Here is a 21,938-nt window from a genome sequence, read left to right as displayed (position 1 = left end):
GATTCTGCTGCAGAGTCGTAGCCCATAGCTGCATATTTGCGGGGTGGCAGCGAGTCTGGCCCTAAACCCCAGACTTCCCCGAGGCCTTAGCGGAGCAAAAGCGCGGAGGTGGCAGCCAGAGACGTAATTGGCGCGGGACCTCGGCAGATCGGCAGGGCCAGAACGGCTTTGGGGAACCTGGAAGCTGGGCGTGATGTGCATTGGCAGCCTGTTGCGAGTGCTGCGAGTCAACTATGCACTTGGCAACTTGGCAGATGTTCCCAGAATGTTCCCAGACTTTGGTTTATCTTGGTTACGACTGGCTACTGAACAAGTCCACAGAGCGTATCCATGACGAGCTGATTGGCTCGGCCTTTTATTGTTTTAGTTGCAAAAGGAGCTCTGTGTGGTGCGAATAGGGTAGCTGCTAGGTATGCATGCTGTGAATGCGCTATTTATCAGCCAAGCCATTATTAATCTCCCCATGAGTTGCTGACTGCCTCTTTCAGATGAACCCATTAAGAGTTTTGATTTGTATCTGGGTACCTATAAAGCATCAAACCCAGCCACTACTCGGATCACACACAAATTCAACATGCGTTTTAACCTTTTAGTCAAACACTGTTTTCCAGCCTCGAAGAAAACCTCTCATCACCTCATAATCTCTTCATAAAGCAATTGCGCTTTTGAGATGTTTCACCTCTCATGCACATGGTGTCTGCGGTAAGTAGTTGAATCGTGGTTCAATGTCCATCCAGTCATACAAATTTTGACGAAACGTTTCCATACTAATAGCATATAGTAATCTATGCCGAATTTTATAACAACAAGTATTTACATATACATGTAAATGCATCGAAATGAACTTTTTTCATCCTCCTTCACATATATGAGTATACGTGCTCAAGGCATGTCGCCGTCACTGGGACTTGGCTTCATCCTGAAGTCGTATCTCCGATAAAACGACTCGCAACACAGATACCGTGCCAACTCGTTATAGCTCTACGACTGCCACGAATTGTTCACCGTCACAGCCGTCGCACCTGTTGCCGGCACAGTGTACGTGTGATTGGGGTCAGCTTCCCACGTCACATCGCCGTTCGAGGCCACATTGATGTACTTGTACTGAATCACCGTCCCTGGAGCAAACGAGATGCCTACATTCCACAGATGGTTTGAAGACGTATACTCGTCGGCAGACAGAGCAACAGCGTTACCGGTGTTCCAGTTCCCAAGAGCCGGGACGTTTCCAGCAATCTTGATAGTTTGGCCGAAATTGGTCGTGACAATCTCGTCAAAAGTCACAGTAACGGGATTCGTTGCGACTGCCGTAGAGCTTGCAGATTTGGATGTACTTGACGCGGAAACTGAAGTAGATTTGCTAGTGGTAGTTGAGCCTGAGCCACCGGTAGGCGTCTGGTTGGGCGGCCAGGATCCTGTCGAGGCTGAAGAATAGGTGCCCACGGCTGATGTGTAGGAGCAAACCGACGGAACGCTTGATGCTGATGTTTCTCCCCAAGAATAAGGGACGACGCCAGATCGTCGAGCTGCAGCAGTCAGCAGTGCTGCGTATGACCACGTCAAGTCGTATGCCGAGAGCGGCTGTCCATTGTTCCGGTTGTATTGCTCTGCCAGCGATCCATTGGACGGTGCGTAAGTAGCAACATTGTTCACGAATCCGTCGGCATAGTTTGAGACGGCATTGTACAAAGTAGTGTAAGTTGAAGACGAGGAGCTGTATGTTCCCACGGTGATTGAAGAGTCCAAATCTTTGAAGAAGGCGAGGGAGGTCGAGGTAACAGTGATGGCCCCAATCCGCTTCCACTGATAGAGGGCGTCGTAAAGAAGCTCGGCAGCGGCAAGTGTGTTGAGATACCACGGGTTACCGCCTTGGTAAGAGTCTTCTGGGTAACGCCCAACGGCAGCAGCAGTGCCCGCGGGAATGCCATTGTTGATGCTGTAGATGCTGCGGAAAGAGTCTACAACAACCTTGTGATTTGCCAAAGCCCGATCAGAGCATCTAAACATGTTAGCGAACGTCATAGAGCCAATGCAACTGAGAGAGGGATAGCATACGGCTGGAATGTGCTTGCATCGCAATTTCCTTCAGGGTCAAAGGTGTGAATAGAACCCAAAAGAGTGTTGGCATCCTTGCCAGACCTGCCGTTGTTTTGGTTGATGTTGGCTATAATATAGCCTTGCGACGGGCTCCAGAAGCTTTGCAGAAAACAAAGAGCCTGAGCAGCTTGAGTTTGGGCATTCGGAAGGGACTTGCCCAGAGTAGTGGCCAATGCACTGGCTTCGACAAGAGCGCGGTGTTGGTTGGCAATGGTGAAGAAGCTGGAGCCGTTGACCTCCTCCCAGAGGTCGAAGCCGGTCTGGTTCCTGTGGAACGTAAGTCAAAATAAGCTTCAGCCTGTGTAACAAAGTCTTACCAGTATTGTGCCACATAGCTAATGTCATTCTGAATGATGGGCCACACAATCGAATTGGCAGTGGACTGATACCCATTGTTGATCAGCCACTTTGAGTACGTGATTAAAGCTATGGCTCGAAGCGCAGGTCCGTCTCTCTGTGGACGTCCCCAAGCTCCAGTGAAGGCGGTTTCGTCAACATTAAACTTTGGTTCACCAAGGCCTGTGCCGCTGTTGGACAGACTGCCCGAGGGATTGGATATGCCTTGCACTATTGCTTGCGCATTGATGTAATTCTCAATCTCAGTCTGCAGCGAGGATGAATAGGAGTTGATGAAAGTGTCAACGATGCATTTGAAGACTAGTGCCGAGTCTCGAGTCCAAGTATAAAAATCTGGAAACACGTTAACTTTATGCCTTTTGGTAGAGACGAGGTATTTCTTACAGTCTGGGTTCGTTTTCGATGGACTCGCTATAACGACGCCTGATTTGGCTCCTGCAGCACAGCTACCCGCCGATCCGATGTTGCACAACAAATCAGCAAGTGCAATAGGAACCTCCGTCTGGAGGAACGAGCTCGCAGATCTTTTCACGATATTGAATTCATTGCGACTTTCGCGGGGCCACTTAGGTACAGCGTGGACAACTTGCAGCGCACAGCATCCAACGGCTAAAAATTTGAGAGACAACATGGTGAAACGAGTCGAGGATGTCTCAAGAAGTTGATGCAGCGATGAGTTTCCCAAGACTCTTTGTCAACGCCATGGACACCTGTTTTATACTAAAAGTCGTGATTCTGGTGCCTGCCTCGGAACGTGTCCTTCCGCTGAGTTGAAGCTGTTTCGGCCATCTCGACATCACAATCGCGCCAAGACTGAGGTTTGCCGTCCTATCAAACTCGCCGAGTCAGGCCGACCTCCTGAACTCTGCATTGACGACGGATTTAGAGTCATTGATGTGAGTGGAAGTGGTGTCTCGAAACGGCCCGAACACGGTAGAGCTTCAGTCAGGACGGGAACGACGAACACGACGAAAACGACGAGATTGGCGGGAAGCGTCAACTTTTGTCATCCGCATTTTTCGATGACTATGTCTATTTTGGATATGAGTAGAGAGGTTCTTTGTAATCGATCCGCAGCATTGTGGTTGATCCGGCATGGGTCTCTGCTGTTTCTATAGTTGTGGAGGATGAATGAGGCCATCAACACCAACAACACCAAGAAAAGGCGGGGTTTAGTCCGACTACTGGCGACTATCAAATCGGACAAGGGCCGAATGCGACGCTGTCTGCCGAAATCATGCCATGAAAACCTGGAGACGGAAGAAAAACCTGGAGACGGGAGATATTTATTGGCCGAGGGGAATGCGGGGAAGCGGTTTGGCACTCGGCGAGATCGATGTCAGCATCAATGCGAAATTGCGCAATCAAGGGGAAGAGCAGATGCCGCACTGCAAAAGACCGAGCCGGGCCGATCCGTGAGTTTAATAATTACGATAAGGTGCCTTGTGCCTTGCGCATAAATATCTCATGACGGGTTGTGGGCAAGATATTTACAAGATTTTGATAGCATTAGCAAGATGATTACCCCGAAATCGATAGTTGATGTTGAATAAGCAGAGTAGATAAGAGAGAACAACATGGGGCAGAATACAACAAAGTCACGCAACAAGTAATAGGGCAAGACATGGTCCAGGAATGAGGGACGGCGAAATATTAAGATGCAGTGTTCATGATTCTTTAACATCGTTTACAAATTCGACAACGCTCATTGGCCTATAGGATCCATCTAGCGTTGTCACCACTATTTACCTTCAAACCGATCCCGTGCTTCATACTGATCAAGCGTCCTGACATAAGTAACCGGGCCGTCATAACGGCGATTTCCACGGAAAAAGTAGTATGCCAAAGAGAAAATGGTAACGCCGCCGTAAATGACAATGTTCCAGTTCATCTGAGCCGCTGTCGGATTGGGATTGCCAGGCATAAATGACAAGACAAAAATGAGCACGAGGAAGGCTTCGGAAGCAATGTTGATTGCAAGGCCCCATCGGCCGAGGCTGAACTTGGACGGCAGAAGCGGACTATTTGTCCATCGTCGCCAGATCATGCAGCCGGTCGAAACGATGTAGCTGGACAAGAGCGATACAGTTGCCAAAGAGGTGATGGAGTTCAAGGCTACAGCCGAGCCGATGTTGATAAGGGAGAGTAGAGCGGAAACAAGGAACGTCGTGATAATGGCATTGAGGGGCACATCCCATCCTTCTCTAATTTTGGAGAACCATGGGCTAAAGGGAACTGCCTGGTCTCGTGCAAATGCATAGAGCTGACGTGACGAAGTAGCCACCATGGTCAAGTTGGAAAAGACCGTCATGGCCACAATAAAGACTGACATTGCAGTTGCACTGCTCGTCGATTGTGTCGAGTTGTAGAATACCTGCATGAACGGATAGCCGGTCGGAGACGTAATCACTTCTCCAAGATCCCCCAAGCAGAAGCAAAAGGTGATCACCATGATCCATCCAAAGGCGCCGTTGAAGACAGTGGTCAAAATCATGGACTGCGGCAGTGAACGACCAGCATCACGCAGTTCCTCAGACATGTGCACAGCAGCATCTGCGCCCAGAAGAGGCAGAATACCGGCGAGTATTCCCACGAGAGCTGAACCTCCAAGACTGCCCCAGCCTCCGCCATCGCTAAACTCAGTAAAGACGGCCTTGGCATCTGCCCTCGGTGAAAGAACCCAGAGAGTGACGAGAATGCCAAAGAAGGCAAAGACGTGAATAACAAGGATGAGAGACTCGATAATGGGCAGCTTTCTTGCCAGGAAGGTATTAAATAGCACGGAGAATGCAGCAACAGCGATGGTGATGAGGGTGCCGTGCCAGGGCTTAGGCACGTAGTCGGGGTAGTTGAGCACAACGAGGCCTTGGATCTGCGTGCCGGCAATAAAGGCCGACGAGGCACACGAAGTCTGCCAGCCGAGCACACACATCCATCCCATGAGGTAGCTGATGAACTTTTGGTATTGCGGCGGGGCGAATTCGGATACCCAGTGGTATTGGCCGCCAGTTGTGGGAGCCCTGTAAATTGGTGTTGGTGATATGTCATACGTATGCCTATAAAGACAGACAGAGCCATTAAGAATCAAGACTTACATTGAAGCCATTTCAGCCATTGTAGTGTTAACCAGGAGGAAGCCGATCCAGCAGACAAAGAACATCCAGATGAGGCCGGCAGTGCCGCCGTTCACAAGTCCGATGGTAGAGACACTTTGCAGCATTTATTTAGTCATTGCTAATAACTTATGACATCCCGATCTTGTAATTACCTTAGAGAGAACTCCCACGAGGCCATAAGAATCATGGAAAAGCCAAATATGGACAGGAAGCGAAAGTTTCTCTATCAAGCAACGAACATGAGCCAAGTGTATCATCGTCACTAAACTTGCGTATACGAACCCTCATTTCCTGAGTCTTGCCCATGCGGTACATGTCGGCGCGGTCGGCCGCGGTTCCTTTCTTGTCGACATCATCGTTGTTTCCGAGCGCGGCGTCAACGACTTCCGGATTCTCTTTGTCGTCAATTGACATTGTTGTGATGCTCTGCAATCACCGCTTCAAAAGAAAAATCATAAAAAGATAAAGAGACGACAATGTGAGGGGCATTCAGCTGCAGCTAGCTTTTAAATGATGCAAGGAGAAAGAAAAGATGCATCCAACAAAACACACATTGCCGGAGAGTTACTACCAAGAGGCGTGTCAGGTCCGTAACAGGATGATTTAACGGTAGCAGTGAGGTAGCATTGGGCATAGCGCAAACTTCATGCAGATATATTCTGCAGCCATTTCTTCGGCCGGCGTCCCCAATACGGCCTGGTTTATGCACGTTGGTCAGCTCTGGATCCAATCCCTACAATGTGACGGTGCAGGGATGGCTACAGGGTGTTTTGATGCCGTCTCTCCGGCCAAGAGGGACGAGTCACATTTTGATAGTTACAGTTGCACGGCCTCTCCGCCACGTTTTCCGGTGCGATTTCCGGTGCCGGGAATGGGTTGCTCAGGATATAGCCGGGTAACAGAACACAACCGCTAGCAAGGGCCCATGCCATCATTTGATGAACCAATTCGTTTGACAGTTCGGGGACAGCTTGCGAAGCCCCACAGGCTGGTGGCTCGAGATGCACTGTAAGAGTTGCAGGCAGGCAAGGGTGCCCAGAAAATTTGATAATGTATCAACTGCGTACTGTATGCCTGGCTGCATGGCTTGGTGAAGCCTGACCAGGACATGGCAGGTTTTGCATCCTAGTCACAGTGTCACAGTCCGAGAGGCTGGTTTGATACGGGCATGCTGAATGGACGATAACCCCAAAACTAGGAGGTGAAAGAAATATCATCTTGCATCAAGCATGTTAGAACCAATGCTACGCGACAGACAATCCATCAGCGTCGTTGCTTTTGCTGTAATCCTCCTGTAAGCACGGATTCAGCTGTTAATATGCCACTATCTTCCTCTTGGGAGTCTTGTCCCATTTTCAGTTCAACTATCGTCAAAGTGTTGAATTTAGATTACACAAACTGAGCCTTCAAGTCTATCATCATGAACTCAGCATCAGTGAGCGGTGGCTCGGCTCCGTTCTCGCCCATCACGTTCAACGACCACGCCGGGAAGCTGTGGATTGTCACGATTCTGGCGCTGATTTACAGCTCGCTCGCAGTCATGGCACGCGCGTATATCAAGTATAAGATGCTTGGCCTAGATGATTTGTTCCTTGCCTTGGCAACGGTAAGAAAGCCGATCCGACACCCCGTTGACATGTCCATATCAAATATTGACATATATTGGCCTTTTAGATTTTGCATTTGGCTCAGGCAATTGCAATATTCGTTGGCTTGAACAATGGCCTTGGCAAGTTCAACTCTATCACACCGCCGGAACAATGGGCGATATCTTCGAAAGTGAGGTTCTACAAATCATTTCACACCTTTGCTTAGCTGCTAACACAACTGCTGTAGTGCGCTCTCGCAGCCGTCATCCTCAGCTTACTGGCCCTGAGTCTCGCCAAATGCTCAGTGCTCGCCCTCATTCTACGCATCATTGGCACCAAGGATGGAAAGACCAAAATAATCTGCATTACACTCATGGCCATCAGTGCGGCTTGGGGCGTAGGCTCCAGCTTGGCGTTTCTCATCAACTGCCGCGCCAATACATTATTGACGGTTGATAATATCAAGCAATGTCCCAATCAGGTGTGAAAGAAAGAATCTTGTCATTCCCCCTAACAAATTTTTTCATCAGACTGCTTACCAGAGAGTTACTTGCAGGAAATACGATGGGCTGTGATTACGGCTCTCGACATCTCCACCGAGATTCTCACCTGGATGCTGATTGTGCGGCTGTCCTGGACAGTCAACATGTCCTTCATCCGCAAGTGTCAAGTGGCCATGGTCTTCTCGTTCCGTCTGCTGCTCATTGCCCTCTCGGTTTGTCACTTGATTTATTTCGACAAATACCCGACTTCTGCCCAGCCGCAGTTTGCCGTTGCCAGCTCTCTGCTCTTCCAGCAGGTCATGATTGTGTGGTCCCTCATTTCTGCCACCGTGCCCAACATGAAGAACTTTTTGAAATCATTCTCCATCGGTATGGGGTTTCCGCTGCCCCCTGACCTCAGCTGGTATGAATCCAACCAATCGTACCAGCTCCAGTCGCTCGAGAGCAGACAGCCAAGGGGCGCTTCATCTACGGCAGCTGCAGCCGCAGGAACAGTTTCTACTGCTGGGGCTTATGACCCCAGTGACAGCGGGCTCCGCAGTCGCCCGTACAACTGGAGACTGGGCCAGGGGTTGAATGAGGCCACTGCCAAGGGACGCAGCAGCAACAATAGCAGAGAGGAACTATTAGAACTAGAAGAAGAATAGCAGCTAGACTAGAGACTGGGTATTACTATTATTAATTTGACATCTCGCAAGGTATTGCTTGTAACTGCTGCCTGCTGGACCCTTTGCAAACTACTCACGGGCCGCCCGTTCTTCAACAAGTGATGGTATTCCTAGCTCCGGCAGTCTATTAGCCCGAGTGCTTAGCTTCTTGAACTCAATACCACTTCAGTTAACAATTATGAATAAAAACAAGGACACGTTAGTCTTTCGTAGAGGAGGCCTATAGCTGAAGAAAAAGGACCGCTATCACATGAGGGATTTTCATGCGTTGAACACAAAACAAAAAGAAAATAAATCGCAACACCACAAGCCTCAACTAGTGGTCGTACAACAATGTACGGGGCGGTCGTGCATGCATGCAACCTTGTTTGCTGCAGAACCGCTGTTGGTCTGTAGGTTGTCACTTTAGCCACTGTGGATGACAAGGATTCAGCTTCCCCGGGCCAGTCGGATTAGTCGAACTCCAGGTGGCACCGCTTTCGACCCGTTGCTTTTTAGATCGAGACCCAATCCTCGGCCAAGAGCGGGATGGCGCAACGCCGTCGTGCTAGAATCAAGCCATGGGAACACCTTTTGACCGGACATGGAGACAGCTGCTACCTAATACTGATACTGTAGCATGGGTGCTCTTGGCCCCGCTAGGCTTGAAAGAAGTAGTTGCATAGATATTGATTTTTTTTGTTTGTTGTAAACTCCGTTCCCTTCTCGCATCTGTATGGATAACGGCCGGGACTGTGCTGGTCCTGATACATACACCCAAAGATGCAGGTACTGCAGGGGCTATATGAAAGCAGCCTATTTACCCCTTTTATAGACCCAAAACGGGCTTTCGTCTTGAACAATTAATTTGACTACTGGAGTTCCCTGTCAAGCTGCGCTCACATCATCTCCATCTTTCCGCATACGTGTATCTGGCGATATTAGGGCGGTTCTTCTTACTTACTTTTCTGAATCGTATCTCCCCTTATCAATAGTGATTACAGCAGATCCACGGTCACCGCAGGCTCCATTGGTCCGCAGTGTTTGCATCGTACCTATTTTTCCCCTTCTTGTTTTTCTTTTTCCGTCAAATGAATACATATCTCCCTGTTACTTGATAATCACTGGAATCATGTCTGATATTCAGATCCGCGAAGCGAGTTACGCGGAACTGCCTAGGATTGCTCACATCTTGGCAAAGGCATTTTGGGAAGACAACTTGTTTGGTCAGCTCATACATCCTCATCGAAATGAGTATCCTGACGATGTAGACTTGTACTGGCTGAGGCGAGCACGCGTCAACTTCTGGGATCCCCGTCGACGATGGCTCGTTGCTATAGAAAAGGACAAGAGCGGTCAAGAGACTATTGTCGGCATTGCGCAATGGGAACGGTTGGGAGACGGGGGCAAGAAACTCGAGCGCTGGACTTTGGATCCTCGTAAGTACATTTAGTGTCCCAGTTGTCTCAAAGGGTTGATCTCCATCGAAGCTAAGCAACCCGTGCAGGAAATATTTCCAAGCCGTTATCCTCAGCTGCCATGAAGATTCATGCTCTAGTCTGGCCCAACCGTGCAAGTGACCCAGGGGTAGAAGATATTATAGAAAGGTCCTACCCTCACTTTGACAGTATTTGGAGCGGCAAGCGTGCTGAATCGTGGTATCTCGAAGCACTGGCTGTAGATCCAGATTACCAAGGCAAAAATATAGGTCGGAGACTCGTACAATGGGGGCTTGAGCTGGCTGAAGCAGACGGAGTCTGCGCGTCGGTGGTCAGTGCCTTTGGAAAAGATGAGTTTTATAGGAAATGCGGGTTTGATGAGCAATATGGCAACGCCGGACAAGGCGACGGGAATCCTTTGGCGGGTATCGATGGAGCTAATATATTTTGGAAATGGCCCAAGTCTAGCTCTTAAGCGTTTAATGGCGACAATATGTGTATTTATAGAGCTTCTAGACTCATTATTGTATCTCATGGCATAGGGGTCGATCATGTTTTTTGCAGGCCCAAAGGTCAGCAGCTGTATCTTGATGCAATGTTCGTGCTTCTTGCCCGAGTGCCTCTGAACTTCATGCATCCTATTCTAGTTCCAAAGGAACATGATTGCAGTTCTCTTTCTTCTAAGAGTCGGTGAAAGAAGAGTCGCTCCGCTACTTAAATCAGTTACTATAAACCCGTGTGGGATTGCTGACAAGAGTGATGGCTATTCGTTTCTGATGTTCTTTCGAATTTACAATGTCTTGCTTAATACTTGATTGTAATTTTTTAAGTGCGATATTCCCGACACCAATGTAAAGAAGACAGCGCCTATCTCTAACCTGGAAATGATTCCTGCCCGCAAGTTGGATTTTTGGAGGAGATCTACCGGCCGATTGAAAGCCACAAATGTTTACACACATGGACACCAGATACAATCTCAAAGTTCAATAAAATTTGTTATAGTAAACTACCCATACTATTTAGTCCTGGTATTAAACTGTAGCAGACGGAAGTTTGGCGGCGTCAAGTATCGTAAGGATAAGGAGCGTCTGCCTCAACGCCATTCTTTATCTTCTCATCCAGCAGCTTATACCATGATATAACAAACGTCGCCCGGCAGATTATATCAAGAACAGCTTTCTTCTCCATTGGCTCTTCTGGGGCGTATTCTCCCATGGAGTGAGCAAAAAGCGGCGCTATATCGTACCGACAATACTTGCATAGCGCTTCGATGTGCAGTGGATGGAGCGGTTTCATATCTTGACGCACAACGAGAACACTCCCGACACTATTCTGCCATTGCGTAGTAGCGAGTCCCCAGCCAAGCGTTCCAGCCTCAAGGTTAAAGGTGGCATTCGGGTCGCAGCATTGATGGAGAAAGGTCGCATCCTGGTTGTTGAATGGAGAATGGTGATTGAAGATATTGTTTTCTTCATCATCAGCCCAAGTGGTTTGGAGGAAGGCCATGTGTGAATATGGGGAGTCCAATGCGGTGTGCAATGCCTGACATGTCATGGTTGTCAAAAATGGGATCAGTGGAAAGAATCTCGACTGATTCAAAGGCTGGTTTGTTGCACATCTTTTGGTCGCCAAGGCAATTGATTCTGACAGCCTTAATCGTTTGGGCGGCAGTTGCCGGTGTGTAACTGTAACTCAGGAAGTAGTCGAATATATGTCGAAAGTCATCCATATCAAGATCTCTGCATTTTTGCTGATCTATTCCAAGGCCAGTCATTCCATAGGCAAAAATAGGTCCTCTCCAGTCGTGGTATTGTCCGGGCTGTGTGGAAGTGGCTCGCGCAACACTCCGGTTGGGTTTTGACCCATCAATGAGGAAAGTGTCGCGATGGCCAATATATATCGTATTGAGGAGGTTTCGTTTCAACCTGGGATTACGCTGAATTGGAGCCATCTTCGTAAGAGCGTCCGAACCCAGAATTGACCTCGTCTCGAAAGATTGATATCTGTAATCCCATTCATCCTCTTGGTCGTCAATGTGCCACTCGGAGGCATGCCAGATAACCTCTGGCTTTCCATCAACTGGGAAAAGAAGGACGCGAAAATGATCGTCAGTTGGCCGGTTTGATGCGACGTGAGTCGTGAAGCTTGTACAAACTATCTTGTGAGTAGGCCAGTCTTCCTTTTGGCATGATGTCGAACAATAGCGGGCACTTTTGCATTTTGCACAACGCCGAGCACCTTGATTGTCGCAGACGAAGCACCAGCTTGATGCATCCGAGCTTGCCATGTTGTGTTCAGCTAGACAATTGATGCTGAAAATGCGAATATGCGAAGATCAATTGTAGGCGTTGTTATAAGGTCGTCTATTGATCCTGTGGGTGACGCACTGGCATTCACCCATATATACCTGCGTAGGTATCATACGTGCTCTGAAAAAGCCATCGTTGTTTTGTCCAATCACTTTCTGACACATGGGCAGCGGCTACCTACTATCGCATTCATTAACATTAATTAGTTGTACATGGTGAATATCCGCCTGTTTTTTAATCCTTTGACCAATGACTTTCCAACACATCGGTAGTACCAAATCCTGTGTAGCACTTTGGAAGCGGGAGGCCCTCAATCTCATCATCGTAGCCAAGAAGCGGGACAAAGACATCCGACTCGCTCAAGTGGCTTTGGCTGCGATACCCAATGCGTTTCGTCGGCCACAGGGCGGTGGTCCTTCTCAATTTGCACGTACTCGTTGTACATGCCGATGAATTCATAGACATTGTTCTGCAGATGTTTAACATCAGGCTCCTCATCAGGCTTCAGGTCCCTGGCGTTGCTAACCCGAATTGGATCGTCCCAGGCGTTGGCATAGCAGACTGGATCAAGCCAGAAATAAAGGTGCTTCAACGATGTAAAAAATAGAAGCAGTACCGTCATGTCGCCGCTGTTGAAGAGATCAATGCCAGGAACTTTATTCGTATAGCGCTCTCGCCCATCTTCCGAGTCTTGCGAGTCCTCCGAGCCCTGTGAGACAACCGGAAACATTTCGCCGCCGCCTAAAAGGCGTGAGAAAATGGCTACGTTCTGGAAGCAAGAAACCAGCTCTTTGAACGCGGCGAACTGTTTGTCGCTGTAGGGAAATTTTTTCATCATAGATTCGTTTGTGTGCCGCCAATACTCTTCGCTAGTCAGTGATGGAAAATACGTGTGGTTCAGGCTCATATCTGGCACCGCATAAATAACCAGCATATCCGTCTCTGGAGAGCAGCGCACCAGGCGACTTTTGGCGGCCGAATGCCACGGGCCTCGATACACTCTAAGAACTTGCGGGTACATCTCAATAACTACTGTGCGAGATTCCCGGCAAGCGAGGCTGAGACCGGCCATTGCCAGCGAGGATTCTGATTCTTCGGGACCGGAGACCAGGTCCGTGGACGCAAAATAGCCATCGGACATGCAGTAGGTTGACCAGTGCGGAACTCCCTCTATGAATCTAGGACAGCTGCCGTGTTGGCCACAAAAGTCGCCCGTGCTGGTGAAACAGGCGTGAGCCGTTGCTTGGAATTGGGGATGCACCTCAACGTGAATAGTTCGATCGACGGTGGCTTGGAGAAGAGCAGCGCGCCAGATTAGGAGTCTTGTTTGCGTGGGGAGTTGTCCGAAACGAGAGAATTGCCAGTCTCGCATCGGCTTGGGATTGGGATCGACAACTGGAGGCGGTTTTTTGCTCACCCGCTTGGGCTGATTTATTGCTCGTTTGGGCATGTTGATCGAATGGGTGTGGAGTTTAGACAGAGTTGCAGAGAATTTGATACAGAAACTGCTGCTATTAGCGAGTGAATGAGGGAACATGAATAGATACCATCTTCAGTGTTAATGTTTGCTGCGCACGTGATTTAGGCGGTAGCAGGCAGATTGACTCCACCAGAATTGCGTCCAAGCTTCGAAGACATTGGGATGCGATTGGCAATATGAGTGCATGTATCTGTGCGCAGTTACAAAGAGGTAACTGAGCCAAGAGAGGCTAAGAAAGACATGAAAACAATGAATAACGCAAAAATAGAAGAAAAGAAGAAGAAAAAGGCCAGTCTCATAGTTACAAGAATAACCTTGGCTTTGCATGCTTTGACCAAAAGCTTTTCAACTCATCGGTAGTAGCTGCATCGGATGGCATGTTTTGGAAGCCAAAGGCCTTCAATCTCATCGTCATAAACCAAGACTCAGGAAAACAATATCCAATGTGTTCAAGTAGTTTTGGCCGTGGCACCCAATGCGCGTCGTCGGCCACAGAATGAGTGTTTTGGGCTTTGACTGCATCATTATAGTCTTTGAGGAATCCCAAACTGTCTCTGCGCAGCATTTCAGCGCCCTGCATTGTAGGCTCGATATCCTCGACATTGTTGGACCGAGCCCCATCTCTCCAACTCTCATAGGGCCAGCAGAGCGGATCAACCCAGATATAAAGGTGCCTCAACGATTTGAAAAAAAGGAGCCGCGCTATAATATCGTTGTCAGGCCAGATTCTATCATGAGGCCAGAAGTCACCAGATATCCACTCTTGCCGAATTTCGCCGTTAAACTCGGGGAACTCCTCGCTCACGCAAATTGCTACGTGCTGGAAGGAAGAAACTATTTCTTTGAATGCGCTGAACTGTCGCTCATTGTTAGGAAATTCGATCATCTTGACCTCGTTTAGGTCCCGCCAGCCACCTTCTCTGGGGTGACGGAGTCTCAGGCTCTCGGGCACCGGATAGATGACAAGGACATCTGTTTCTGGCCGGTAGCGCACAAGACGACTTTCAGTGAATGGATCCAATTCGCTCCATCGGCGCTTCAAGATTCTAAGGACCTTGGGGTACAGCTCAAGGACCGCTGTGCGAGATTCGCGACAGGCAAGGCTAAGGCTTGCCAGCGCAGCAGGAGATATTGCGTCCTCAGGACTAGGCATCATCTTGGGACATGAGAAATAGCCCTCGACCATGCAAATGGATTGCTTGTGGTCGACGTTGTCGACGTTGAGAACTGTCGAACAGCTACCGTGCTGGCCACAAAATGCCCCATTTCTACCGATACAGGAGTGATCAGTTACATATAAAAAGGGATGCATCTCGACGTGAATCGATCGGTTCACGGTCGCTTGGTGGACAGCGGTGAGCCAGATTTGAAGCCGTATTTCGGTGGGAAGTTCCTCGAACCGGGGGAATAGCGCATTTTGAATCCGCAGTCTTTTGCTTACTCGCCTGTGCTGAGGGTTCTCAGGTGTTGGTCGTTTGGGCATAGTTGCTGGTGGCTTAGTCGAGGCAGAGAGAGTAGAGACGGGAGTTTGACCAAGGAGTTGCTACTACCAGGTGTTAACGAGTGTACCTATGCATGCGTCTGTCTTCAATGTTCTTACTACACACGTGATTTTAGGTGGTAGCAGAAAGACGGACTCCACTGTGATTGCGTGAAAGCGTACATGTCGGTGGGTGATTGTGTCGTTTTACTGAAGCTCAGCACTAATTGCGCAGGAAGAGCATGCCTGTACACATAAGATCCAGCTACTTGTACAAACAAATCAACTACAAAACGATCGGAAATTAGCTCCGTTGCGCACGGCGCTGCAGTGAAAAAATGCACAATAACATGAGAAATAGCAATTAACATTGAGATTACAATATACAACTAGGTAGAAGCCGTCTCGGACGGCTGCGATAACAAATATATTTTCAAGCTACTCTAATCACATCTTCTACCTACGAAAAACCTCGACTTTTGGATCCGCTCTTAATAAAGCTTTCGCGATACCTTGACGATCACCGCCCCCGAATCAGACAAGTATCCCTGAAACTTCTTGTCATTCCAAACCTTGTTATTTGGATCAAAAGTAAAGATGACGGGCTTGTCAAAGTTTATGGTCTGCTCACGCCTGTATTTACCTTTAGCCTTCTCCAATTTTTGACCACTGGCCAGTTCTCGCTTATAGCGAAACTTGCTATGGATATCATCCAACACCAAATGGGTATAATCTTTCTTGAACATTTCGTCGAGATTCCACCTGCCCATCATTTGAATAGGACGTCCAAAAGACATCGCCCACTCTGTCTTACCACAGCGCGGAGGCCCAACAATAACTAAAACTTTCGGGCGCTTACTCCCCAAATTGTCAATATTGTCTCTCTTCCACTTCAACATCTTGAAAGTAGCTTTCCAAGGTTTTACATCAAAATCGTGATAATGGGCGAGAGCAGAGAGAGCAATACGACGCATTCTAGCGCGAAGAGGAGCACAAGGAAGATATCTCGACTCTTTACCATTAGACATATTGCCACGCTCTATACTAAAATCTATGCTTGGAAAATAAAAAGAGAAGAGTGTTCTAAAATCTCTGGAGGGGTTCACGCTCACGCTTATAAACTGCAGAAAGTGTCCTGTCTGCGGGGGCTTACACCTTATTGGTTCAGCTGCGGCCCATAAAAACGCTTTCCAATTAACGCCTGGGGCAGAAGCTTCTATACCCTGGAACGTGTAAATTGCTTGAAATGGAATAATTAAACCTTTCCATTCATGGGATTTCCTTGCAGATGTCAAATCAGTTAGAACAATATAAAGGTAAAAGCAGTGTGAAAAGCAGTTAAGCATCTTTGGTCAAGTTCTTGCCCCTGTCCACATAGGCATCCACTTTGTAACTTGCAAATTCTCTAGCTTTCACCCCAGACACAAAGAGAATATCCAACTCTTCAAAAGTCTTGTTCTTGGTCTCGGGCAGCCTAAACCAGGTCCAAACGAAAAAGACAAAGGCCCAAAACCCCCAGAAAAATCCAGTCTTGCCGCGCCAGTCTCCCGCAGTGGGGTTTAGCATATAAGGGTTAACAACATTGCAAATAATCTGAGCGATGTAATAGACGATCCGGCTGAGACAGACGCTTTTGTTTCGCAGACGGGTTGATGATACCTCACTGATAATGGCGTAACATATGGGGCCGACAGTAATGTAATAAACAAACTGCCATAGCAAGACCATACTCGCCTGAGCATAATTGCCCCCGGCCGAGTCAGCAGCTCCAACACTGATAAATCCGACGGCGAGCAGTATCGTAGTCAGGATGCCCAAGCCCCACAGATACATGGTGCGTCTTCCGAGGCGATGCATCAGAAACCAAGAGATGATGGTTCCCACAGATGCGAGTCCCAATCCACCGACGGACATTTGGAATGAGATTGAGGTAGGCAATCCAGCCTGGACAAAGAAGTAGGTAGGCGTTCCTCCCATGGCCGATCCGCAAAACGGCTGAGCAGCAAAAGCCATGCATGCAATCTCTGTACGATAGCGATCAATGCCACGGAAACAGTCCCAGTAAGATGTTCCCTTATCGATGGACTCTTCCAGCTCGTTCGTGTGGACCATCATGGCCAAAGTCTGCTTGGCCGTGTCTCTATCTGCACCCAGGCGAATGATGGTCTTTTCCGCATCGCTTAACAAGTCCTGGCGAACGTAGAACCATGGCGACTCTGGTGCAAACCAAAGAATGAAGAATAGAGGGATAGGCCAGGCCCATTGAATGGCAAAGGGAATTCTGTAAGACCATTGCGTGGTGTTGTTCTCGAATCCAGATTGGACCCCAGCCGAAATGAGCTGACCGAAAGCCCAGCATAGATTAACGTAGACGGCTAAATATCCGCGGAGAGCCATTGGGCAGATTTCTGAGGCATACGCAGGGGCCTATTTGGACGGATGTGTTAGTGAATCAACCCCCAAATACACAGTACGATACTTTGGGGCAGTTGAAGAGTACAGAATGAGTCTGTTCTCTTCAACGATCAAAGTGGTGAGGCAAAGGAACGGGAACTTGGGAATAATTGGGGATCAAATCCTATGAGAGCGCAGTGGAGCTTGGAAAATACTGTGTTCACGTACCATGGATGCAAAAACTCCCCAAGGAATACCGCAGAGCAGCTCTCCAGCCAACAAAACGCCAAGATTGGGAGCGAAGAAGGGGATAAAGACAAAGCCGACAACGAGAAGTAGAGACGCCAAGAGCACTTTCCGATAGCCGAACTTGTGTGTAAAATATCCGTTTGCAAAGGCGCCGATAATTGTGCCAATGCTAACCGCATTACTCAGACCATTCTGCCACGATGCAGATATCTGGTAGGCGTTAGATCCGGAGTCGAACTCGCCGTATCGTTTCAGGAAGGATGGCTGTGCAAAGAAGGAATTGATGAGGACGATGTCGTAGCCTTCCATGATGATGGAGGTTGACAGCAGAACCGACCACATGACGGCCTTGGGATACTTGCGGATGGCTTGCAGGAGGCCAAGATTGTGATCGGCCTCGGCTGCTTGCCTCGCCAGTTCCGTGTCATTGACAGCATCGAAGCTTTGGTGCTCCAAAGCGACCGCTTCAACCTTTTCATCGTCGTTCACCATGGCTGATTGTCACAGTATCGTTGAAATGAAGTGGAGCGAGGATGAAGGCGGATGATGGTAGCCGAATAGGGATGTTCAGGACAGGCGGGTCTCAGATATACGTTTCTGCAAGCAACCCTGAATGTCCATTTAAACACTGGCAGCCAGTATTGAATCTAGATCCTGCCAAGCCTCCCCGCATTACATAACGTTGAGAGTGAAATAACAAGAGCTGAACACGAGCCATCAACAGTAATGGGAGGAGAATGTCTTGCGATGGGGCAATTGCCATAAGTAACAGCCCATAGTCTGGGGTCCCCGCGATTCATTGAACCTTGTTGCAGATAATCACCAGATGGGCAAACTCTCTTCCACCCAGACCGGCATCCTTTGATGGCTTAGGGGGTTTCGCTTCGACGAGGATTGGCTAAAGCGGTGACATCGCGGTGGGGAACCCTGAAAATCCGGGGATGGCGGGCCAAATTGCGATGGGGGCGGGTCTGGGGACCGGTGAGCACAGACGCATTATTCGCTCGACTATTTTTGGCATGTCGTTAATGAGTGTAAAGTTGAGTAGATTGCAGTGTTTGTTGGATATCAATGTATGCGTGCAAATAAGGGCTAGCATACCCGTCGTCGCTTTACAAGAAGATTCATCAGTTTCTTTGCCTTTCCTATGAGATGCGTTGATGCATATCGTGTCTTTGTTACGGCAATACTTGCTATTCATTTGGTATACTATTGAAGCAGTTGTTATGTCGACCTCTGCTCCATTGCTTGGACCAGGGAGGTCAGCACCTCCATATAAACCCCGTCTACTTCCCATGCCCCATTTTCAAGAAGTCGGATACCTTCTCGGAGAATCCTGCTTGAGGCAGAGGCCTCTGTAATAACGCCAACCCTTGCCATATGTGCAGACATCTTATCACCGTGACGAAGGTACAGCTGCACCATCTCATCGTCGCACGGTCGGTCTATGTAGATAATATTGAGTTCCGAATATAGTTCCTCATCCTCTGCAGATGTCGTGGGGTGCTCGGTTTCAGGCGAGGGCGCAGCTTGAAGCTCTTCTTGCTGCTTTGCAAACTGTACCGAGACACTATACGCCCAGATGACGAGTGTGGCCGTGTATATTGCAAAGGGCTCTAAAAAGCCTCTCCTTGAGTACCGCCGTATATGCCAAAATAGTGAACCAGCGTGAATGATGGCTAGCCTGGCCTTGAAGGAGTCATTCATGGCCCATTTAAGCACACAGTTGCTTGCGTCTGTGTATCTCCGATTGAGGGCGATATTTGAAGCGTTTCCGTTGCTGGAGTTAGTTGCCAAAGTTTGGATTTGTGCTACAGGCGTAAGTAAGACAAGCCGAGATAAATGCAGATACATGATGGTAGGGTGTTCTAATCCCCCGGCACCGGCAGCTTTGCTATTAGCTCTCCAGTGTAATATATCGAGACAGTCACACGCGCTATTGCGCCACTTTGACAGTGTTGGATTTGACGGGGGCCAGGTTTCTGCCAACGAGCTTGGCTGGACTTCGCGTAGTTGAAGTGTAGCGCTGGGAGTCCAGTTCGCCAGCCGAGTCTGGTGCTGGATAATGACTTCCTTGGTCCTTCGCCAGATTCCATGAATGATTAGAATGTTACTGAAATCGCTTAGGCTTTCTGGGAGTTTCTTCTCGATATACAACATCTCAATCGCATCCAGCAGGGTGACTATAAGAAGTGATTTTAGTTACCAATCTTGAAGAGATTCAGCATAGATGCATGGGGAATATACCAGATGATTTCTGCTCTGCAGCAACCTGTTCCATTGATGGAAGCTCCCAGATGTGATCTTGGCAAGGCAAAGAGACCTTTGCATCTGCCAATTGCATCAGTGGAGCTGTATTGAACTCGTACGAGACCATAGCGTCGAGCAACTAGAGGCGCGTCAACTGGCGAAAGAGGATAAAACTCTGGCATTTCAGGCCTTACCCATATCATCAAGACAACCCTGATGCGGGACTGGTTCGTTAACCAGCTCTGGGCGACATTATCACCATCGTGATGGTTATGTCCTTCCTCAGAGTCTCTAGATAGCAGCCTTAGTTCTTTACATTCTCCAATGAGGTAGTTCCGTTCCAGTAGAGCGCGCCTTGTCATATCCGGCTTGCCTCTATGCAGCGAGTAGATCAAAAAGAGCGTCGCCGCCTGCAGGGCGCCAAGGCCAATTTCGCTATTTCCTAACTCCCCAAAGGATGATGTTGAAGAGACTGTAGCTTCTGTTAGTCGGTCGTAGCACAGGCGGCTGATAGACATGCTGTCTAGCACGGCTATAAACTCTGAGCCAAGTACATGTAATCGCTCATCATCATCATACGTTGTGTATTTAGACCCAACGACCGCAACAGCAAGGAGAAGTATCCAGTCATTGCTTGAATGTTCCAAGAATGCCGCTTTGCGGATGAAAGAAAATGTGGGATGGAAATTCGCAAAATAAGATTGGACACAATGAGCAATGCACTCTAGAGAGGGGAGCGTGCTGGCATCCATCATCACATTCTGTTTGCCTAGTTCGAGGTGTAGGTGTCGTATCATGTTCTCATAGCTTTCCACACTCACCAAGTTGTCCTCCCATCGGCCATTAGCTTCGCCATCTGTGTAGTTCGTTGCGTTGCTCCCTGGCGTTGATGCATTGTTAACACCAGTCATAGGTCGTCTCCTCCATTTTCGGGCAACTTGGCCGCCAAAGGGCGCTCGGGAACCATCTCCGTCTACATAGTAGCTTCCAGCCGTCGATTTGACGGTTTCCAAGCCAGATCTGTTACAGGAGTTTGTTGAATGGCCAATGCTGTTGAGACTGGTATCAGGTTGACTAATACTAGGCGCCTGTGCATTGGTCCGTGGAATGCATTGTTGGCTAGGATTGGGCACAGCTCCCGAGTTGGAGAAGAAAAAGGGCAGATAGAGATCGTTCTTGTCATTCTCAGCATATGGAGGTACAGAAACAAGCCCATCCCACCCGAGCGAAGCAGATTGTTCCGGAGACATCCAATTCATAGAGAGAAGGTCTAGGGTTTGCTCATTAAAGCCTGAGATGGAACCGAACTCGTAGATACGCTGGGCGCTGTGGTATCTAGACCCCGCAGCCTGACAAAGCTCAAACATGGCTGGCTGCTGGTTCCAAACGTTGGAACTGGATGATAAATGATTGCCATTTGTTCCCTCGGCATTGTAATTGTTCATGTCCACCGAAACCGCAGGTGCAGTTGGAAGTAGTGGTGTCTCTTCTTCAGCCTGTCCCTCAGCTGTTCGGTGAGCTGCGTCCAAACTCGAATATTGTGGCTCGTTATCAATCTCCGCTCTCGTGTCGATGATTGCTGTGGCCTTGGACTTCCGAGTTGTGGGAAAGACGCAAGTCAAATTGCGTTGAAGGCATCGTCTACACGGGTCACTCCGAGAGCAGCGAGCCCGGCTTGTGGCACATTGTCTGCATGCTCTGGAACGTGTTACAACACTTGGTTCTTCGCAATCCTGTTCATGAGACGTGTGGTGGCGATTCAAGACATCCCTATAAAACTTCATAAACAATGAATCCAGGCTTTAGGCGTAGGGGCAGAGCAAGCGGAGCGCAAACAACTTACTGGCGAGCGAATCCTTTTCCGCAAACAAGGCACTGAAAGGGCCTCTCGCGAGTATGGCTCCTGGTATGTCTCACAAGGTGCTCTTGTCTGCTAAAAGTCGCGTCACAAATGTCACATTTCTTATCCGTGCCCTGCTTTGATCCAGTCGGACTTGCAGCTGCCATGCCCGACGCTTGTTCACAGAG

At 48.7% G+C, this 21,938-nt stretch overlaps 10 protein-coding genes across 10 annotated transcripts; 2 read left to right on the top strand and 8 right to left on the bottom strand.

Moving 5' to 3' along the window:
- Positions 1–981: 981 nt before the first annotated feature.
- TGAM01_v201999 (glycosyl hydrolase family 15) lies at positions 982–3,085 on the bottom strand (the record flags this gene model as incomplete). The annotated part of the gene is made up of 4 exons (XM_018800231.1): positions 982–1,999; positions 2,056–2,364; positions 2,415–2,787; positions 2,839–3,085. 4 exons carry the CDS (start codon positions 3,083–3,085, stop codon positions 982–984), a joined length of 1,947 nt encoding a protein of 648 aa, XP_018666373.1.
- Positions 3,086–4,195: 1,110 nt separating this feature from the next.
- Positions 4,196–5,984, bottom strand: TGAM01_v201998 (hypothetical protein; the record flags this gene model as incomplete). The annotated part of the gene is made up of 4 exons (XM_018800230.1): positions 4,196–5,474; positions 5,550–5,663; positions 5,723–5,793; positions 5,853–5,984. The coding sequence occupies 4 exons, from the start codon at positions 5,982–5,984 to the stop codon at positions 4,196–4,198; spliced, it is 1,596 nt and encodes a 531-aa protein (XP_018666372.1).
- A 1,006-nt stretch (positions 5,985–6,990) lies between these two features.
- Positions 6,991–8,309, top strand: TGAM01_v201997 (hypothetical protein; the record flags this gene model as incomplete). Its single annotated transcript, XM_018800229.1, has 4 exons — positions 6,991–7,176; positions 7,245–7,349; positions 7,407–7,640; positions 7,716–8,309. 4 exons carry the CDS (start codon positions 6,991–6,993, stop codon positions 8,307–8,309), a joined length of 1,119 nt encoding a protein of 372 aa, XP_018666371.1.
- Positions 8,310–9,441: 1,132 nt separating this feature from the next.
- Positions 9,442–10,223, top strand: TGAM01_v201996 (hypothetical protein; the record flags this gene model as incomplete). Its single annotated transcript, XM_018800228.1, has 2 exons — positions 9,442–9,748; positions 9,817–10,223. 2 exons carry the CDS (start codon positions 9,442–9,444, stop codon positions 10,221–10,223), a joined length of 714 nt encoding a protein of 237 aa, XP_018666370.1.
- A 1,002-nt stretch (positions 10,224–11,225) lies between these two features.
- On the bottom strand, positions 11,226–12,035 carry TGAM01_v201995 (hypothetical protein; the record flags this gene model as incomplete). The annotated part of the gene is made up of 1 exon (XM_024548899.1): positions 11,226–12,035. The coding sequence occupies one exon, from the start codon at positions 12,033–12,035 to the stop codon at positions 11,226–11,228; it is 810 nt and encodes a 269-aa protein (XP_024406302.1).
- A 341-nt stretch (positions 12,036–12,376) lies between these two features.
- Positions 12,377–13,507, bottom strand: TGAM01_v201994 (hypothetical protein; the record flags this gene model as incomplete). Its single annotated transcript, XM_024548898.1, has 1 exon — positions 12,377–13,507. The coding sequence occupies one exon, from the start codon at positions 13,505–13,507 to the stop codon at positions 12,377–12,379; it is 1,131 nt and encodes a 376-aa protein (XP_024406301.1).
- A 331-nt stretch (positions 13,508–13,838) lies between these two features.
- Positions 13,839–15,020, bottom strand: TGAM01_v201993 (hypothetical protein; the record flags this gene model as incomplete). Its single annotated transcript, XM_018800226.1, has 1 exon — positions 13,839–15,020. The coding sequence occupies one exon, from the start codon at positions 15,018–15,020 to the stop codon at positions 13,839–13,841; it is 1,182 nt and encodes a 393-aa protein (XP_018666368.1).
- A 488-nt stretch (positions 15,021–15,508) lies between these two features.
- On the bottom strand, positions 15,509–16,045 carry TGAM01_v201992 (hypothetical protein; the record flags this gene model as incomplete). Its single annotated transcript, XM_024548897.1, has 1 exon — positions 15,509–16,045. The coding sequence occupies one exon, from the start codon at positions 16,043–16,045 to the stop codon at positions 15,509–15,511; it is 537 nt and encodes a 178-aa protein (XP_024406300.1).
- A 310-nt stretch (positions 16,046–16,355) lies between these two features.
- Positions 16,356–18,152, bottom strand: TGAM01_v201991 (hypothetical protein; the record flags this gene model as incomplete). Its single annotated transcript, XM_018800225.1, has 2 exons — positions 16,356–17,444; positions 17,640–18,152. The coding sequence occupies 2 exons, from the start codon at positions 18,150–18,152 to the stop codon at positions 16,356–16,358; spliced, it is 1,602 nt and encodes a 533-aa protein (XP_018666367.1).
- A 732-nt stretch (positions 18,153–18,884) lies between these two features.
- TGAM01_v201990 (hypothetical protein) lies at positions 18,885–21,917 on the bottom strand (the record flags this gene model as incomplete). Its single annotated transcript, XM_024548896.1, has 4 exons — positions 18,885–19,843; positions 19,908–20,049; positions 20,105–21,680; positions 21,754–21,917. 4 exons carry the CDS (start codon positions 21,915–21,917, stop codon positions 18,885–18,887), a joined length of 2,841 nt encoding a protein of 946 aa, XP_024406299.1.
- Between the last annotated feature and the right edge of the window lie 21 nt (positions 21,918–21,938).

Source organism: Trichoderma gamsii (genome assembly GCF_001481775.2).
Source record: "Trichoderma gamsii strain T6085 chromosome Unknown Scaffold_5.2, whole genome shotgun sequence".
NCBI lineage: Eukaryota > Fungi > Ascomycota > Sordariomycetes > Hypocreales > Hypocreaceae > Trichoderma > Trichoderma gamsii.
This window is presented reverse-complemented; position numbering and strand designations above follow the sequence as displayed.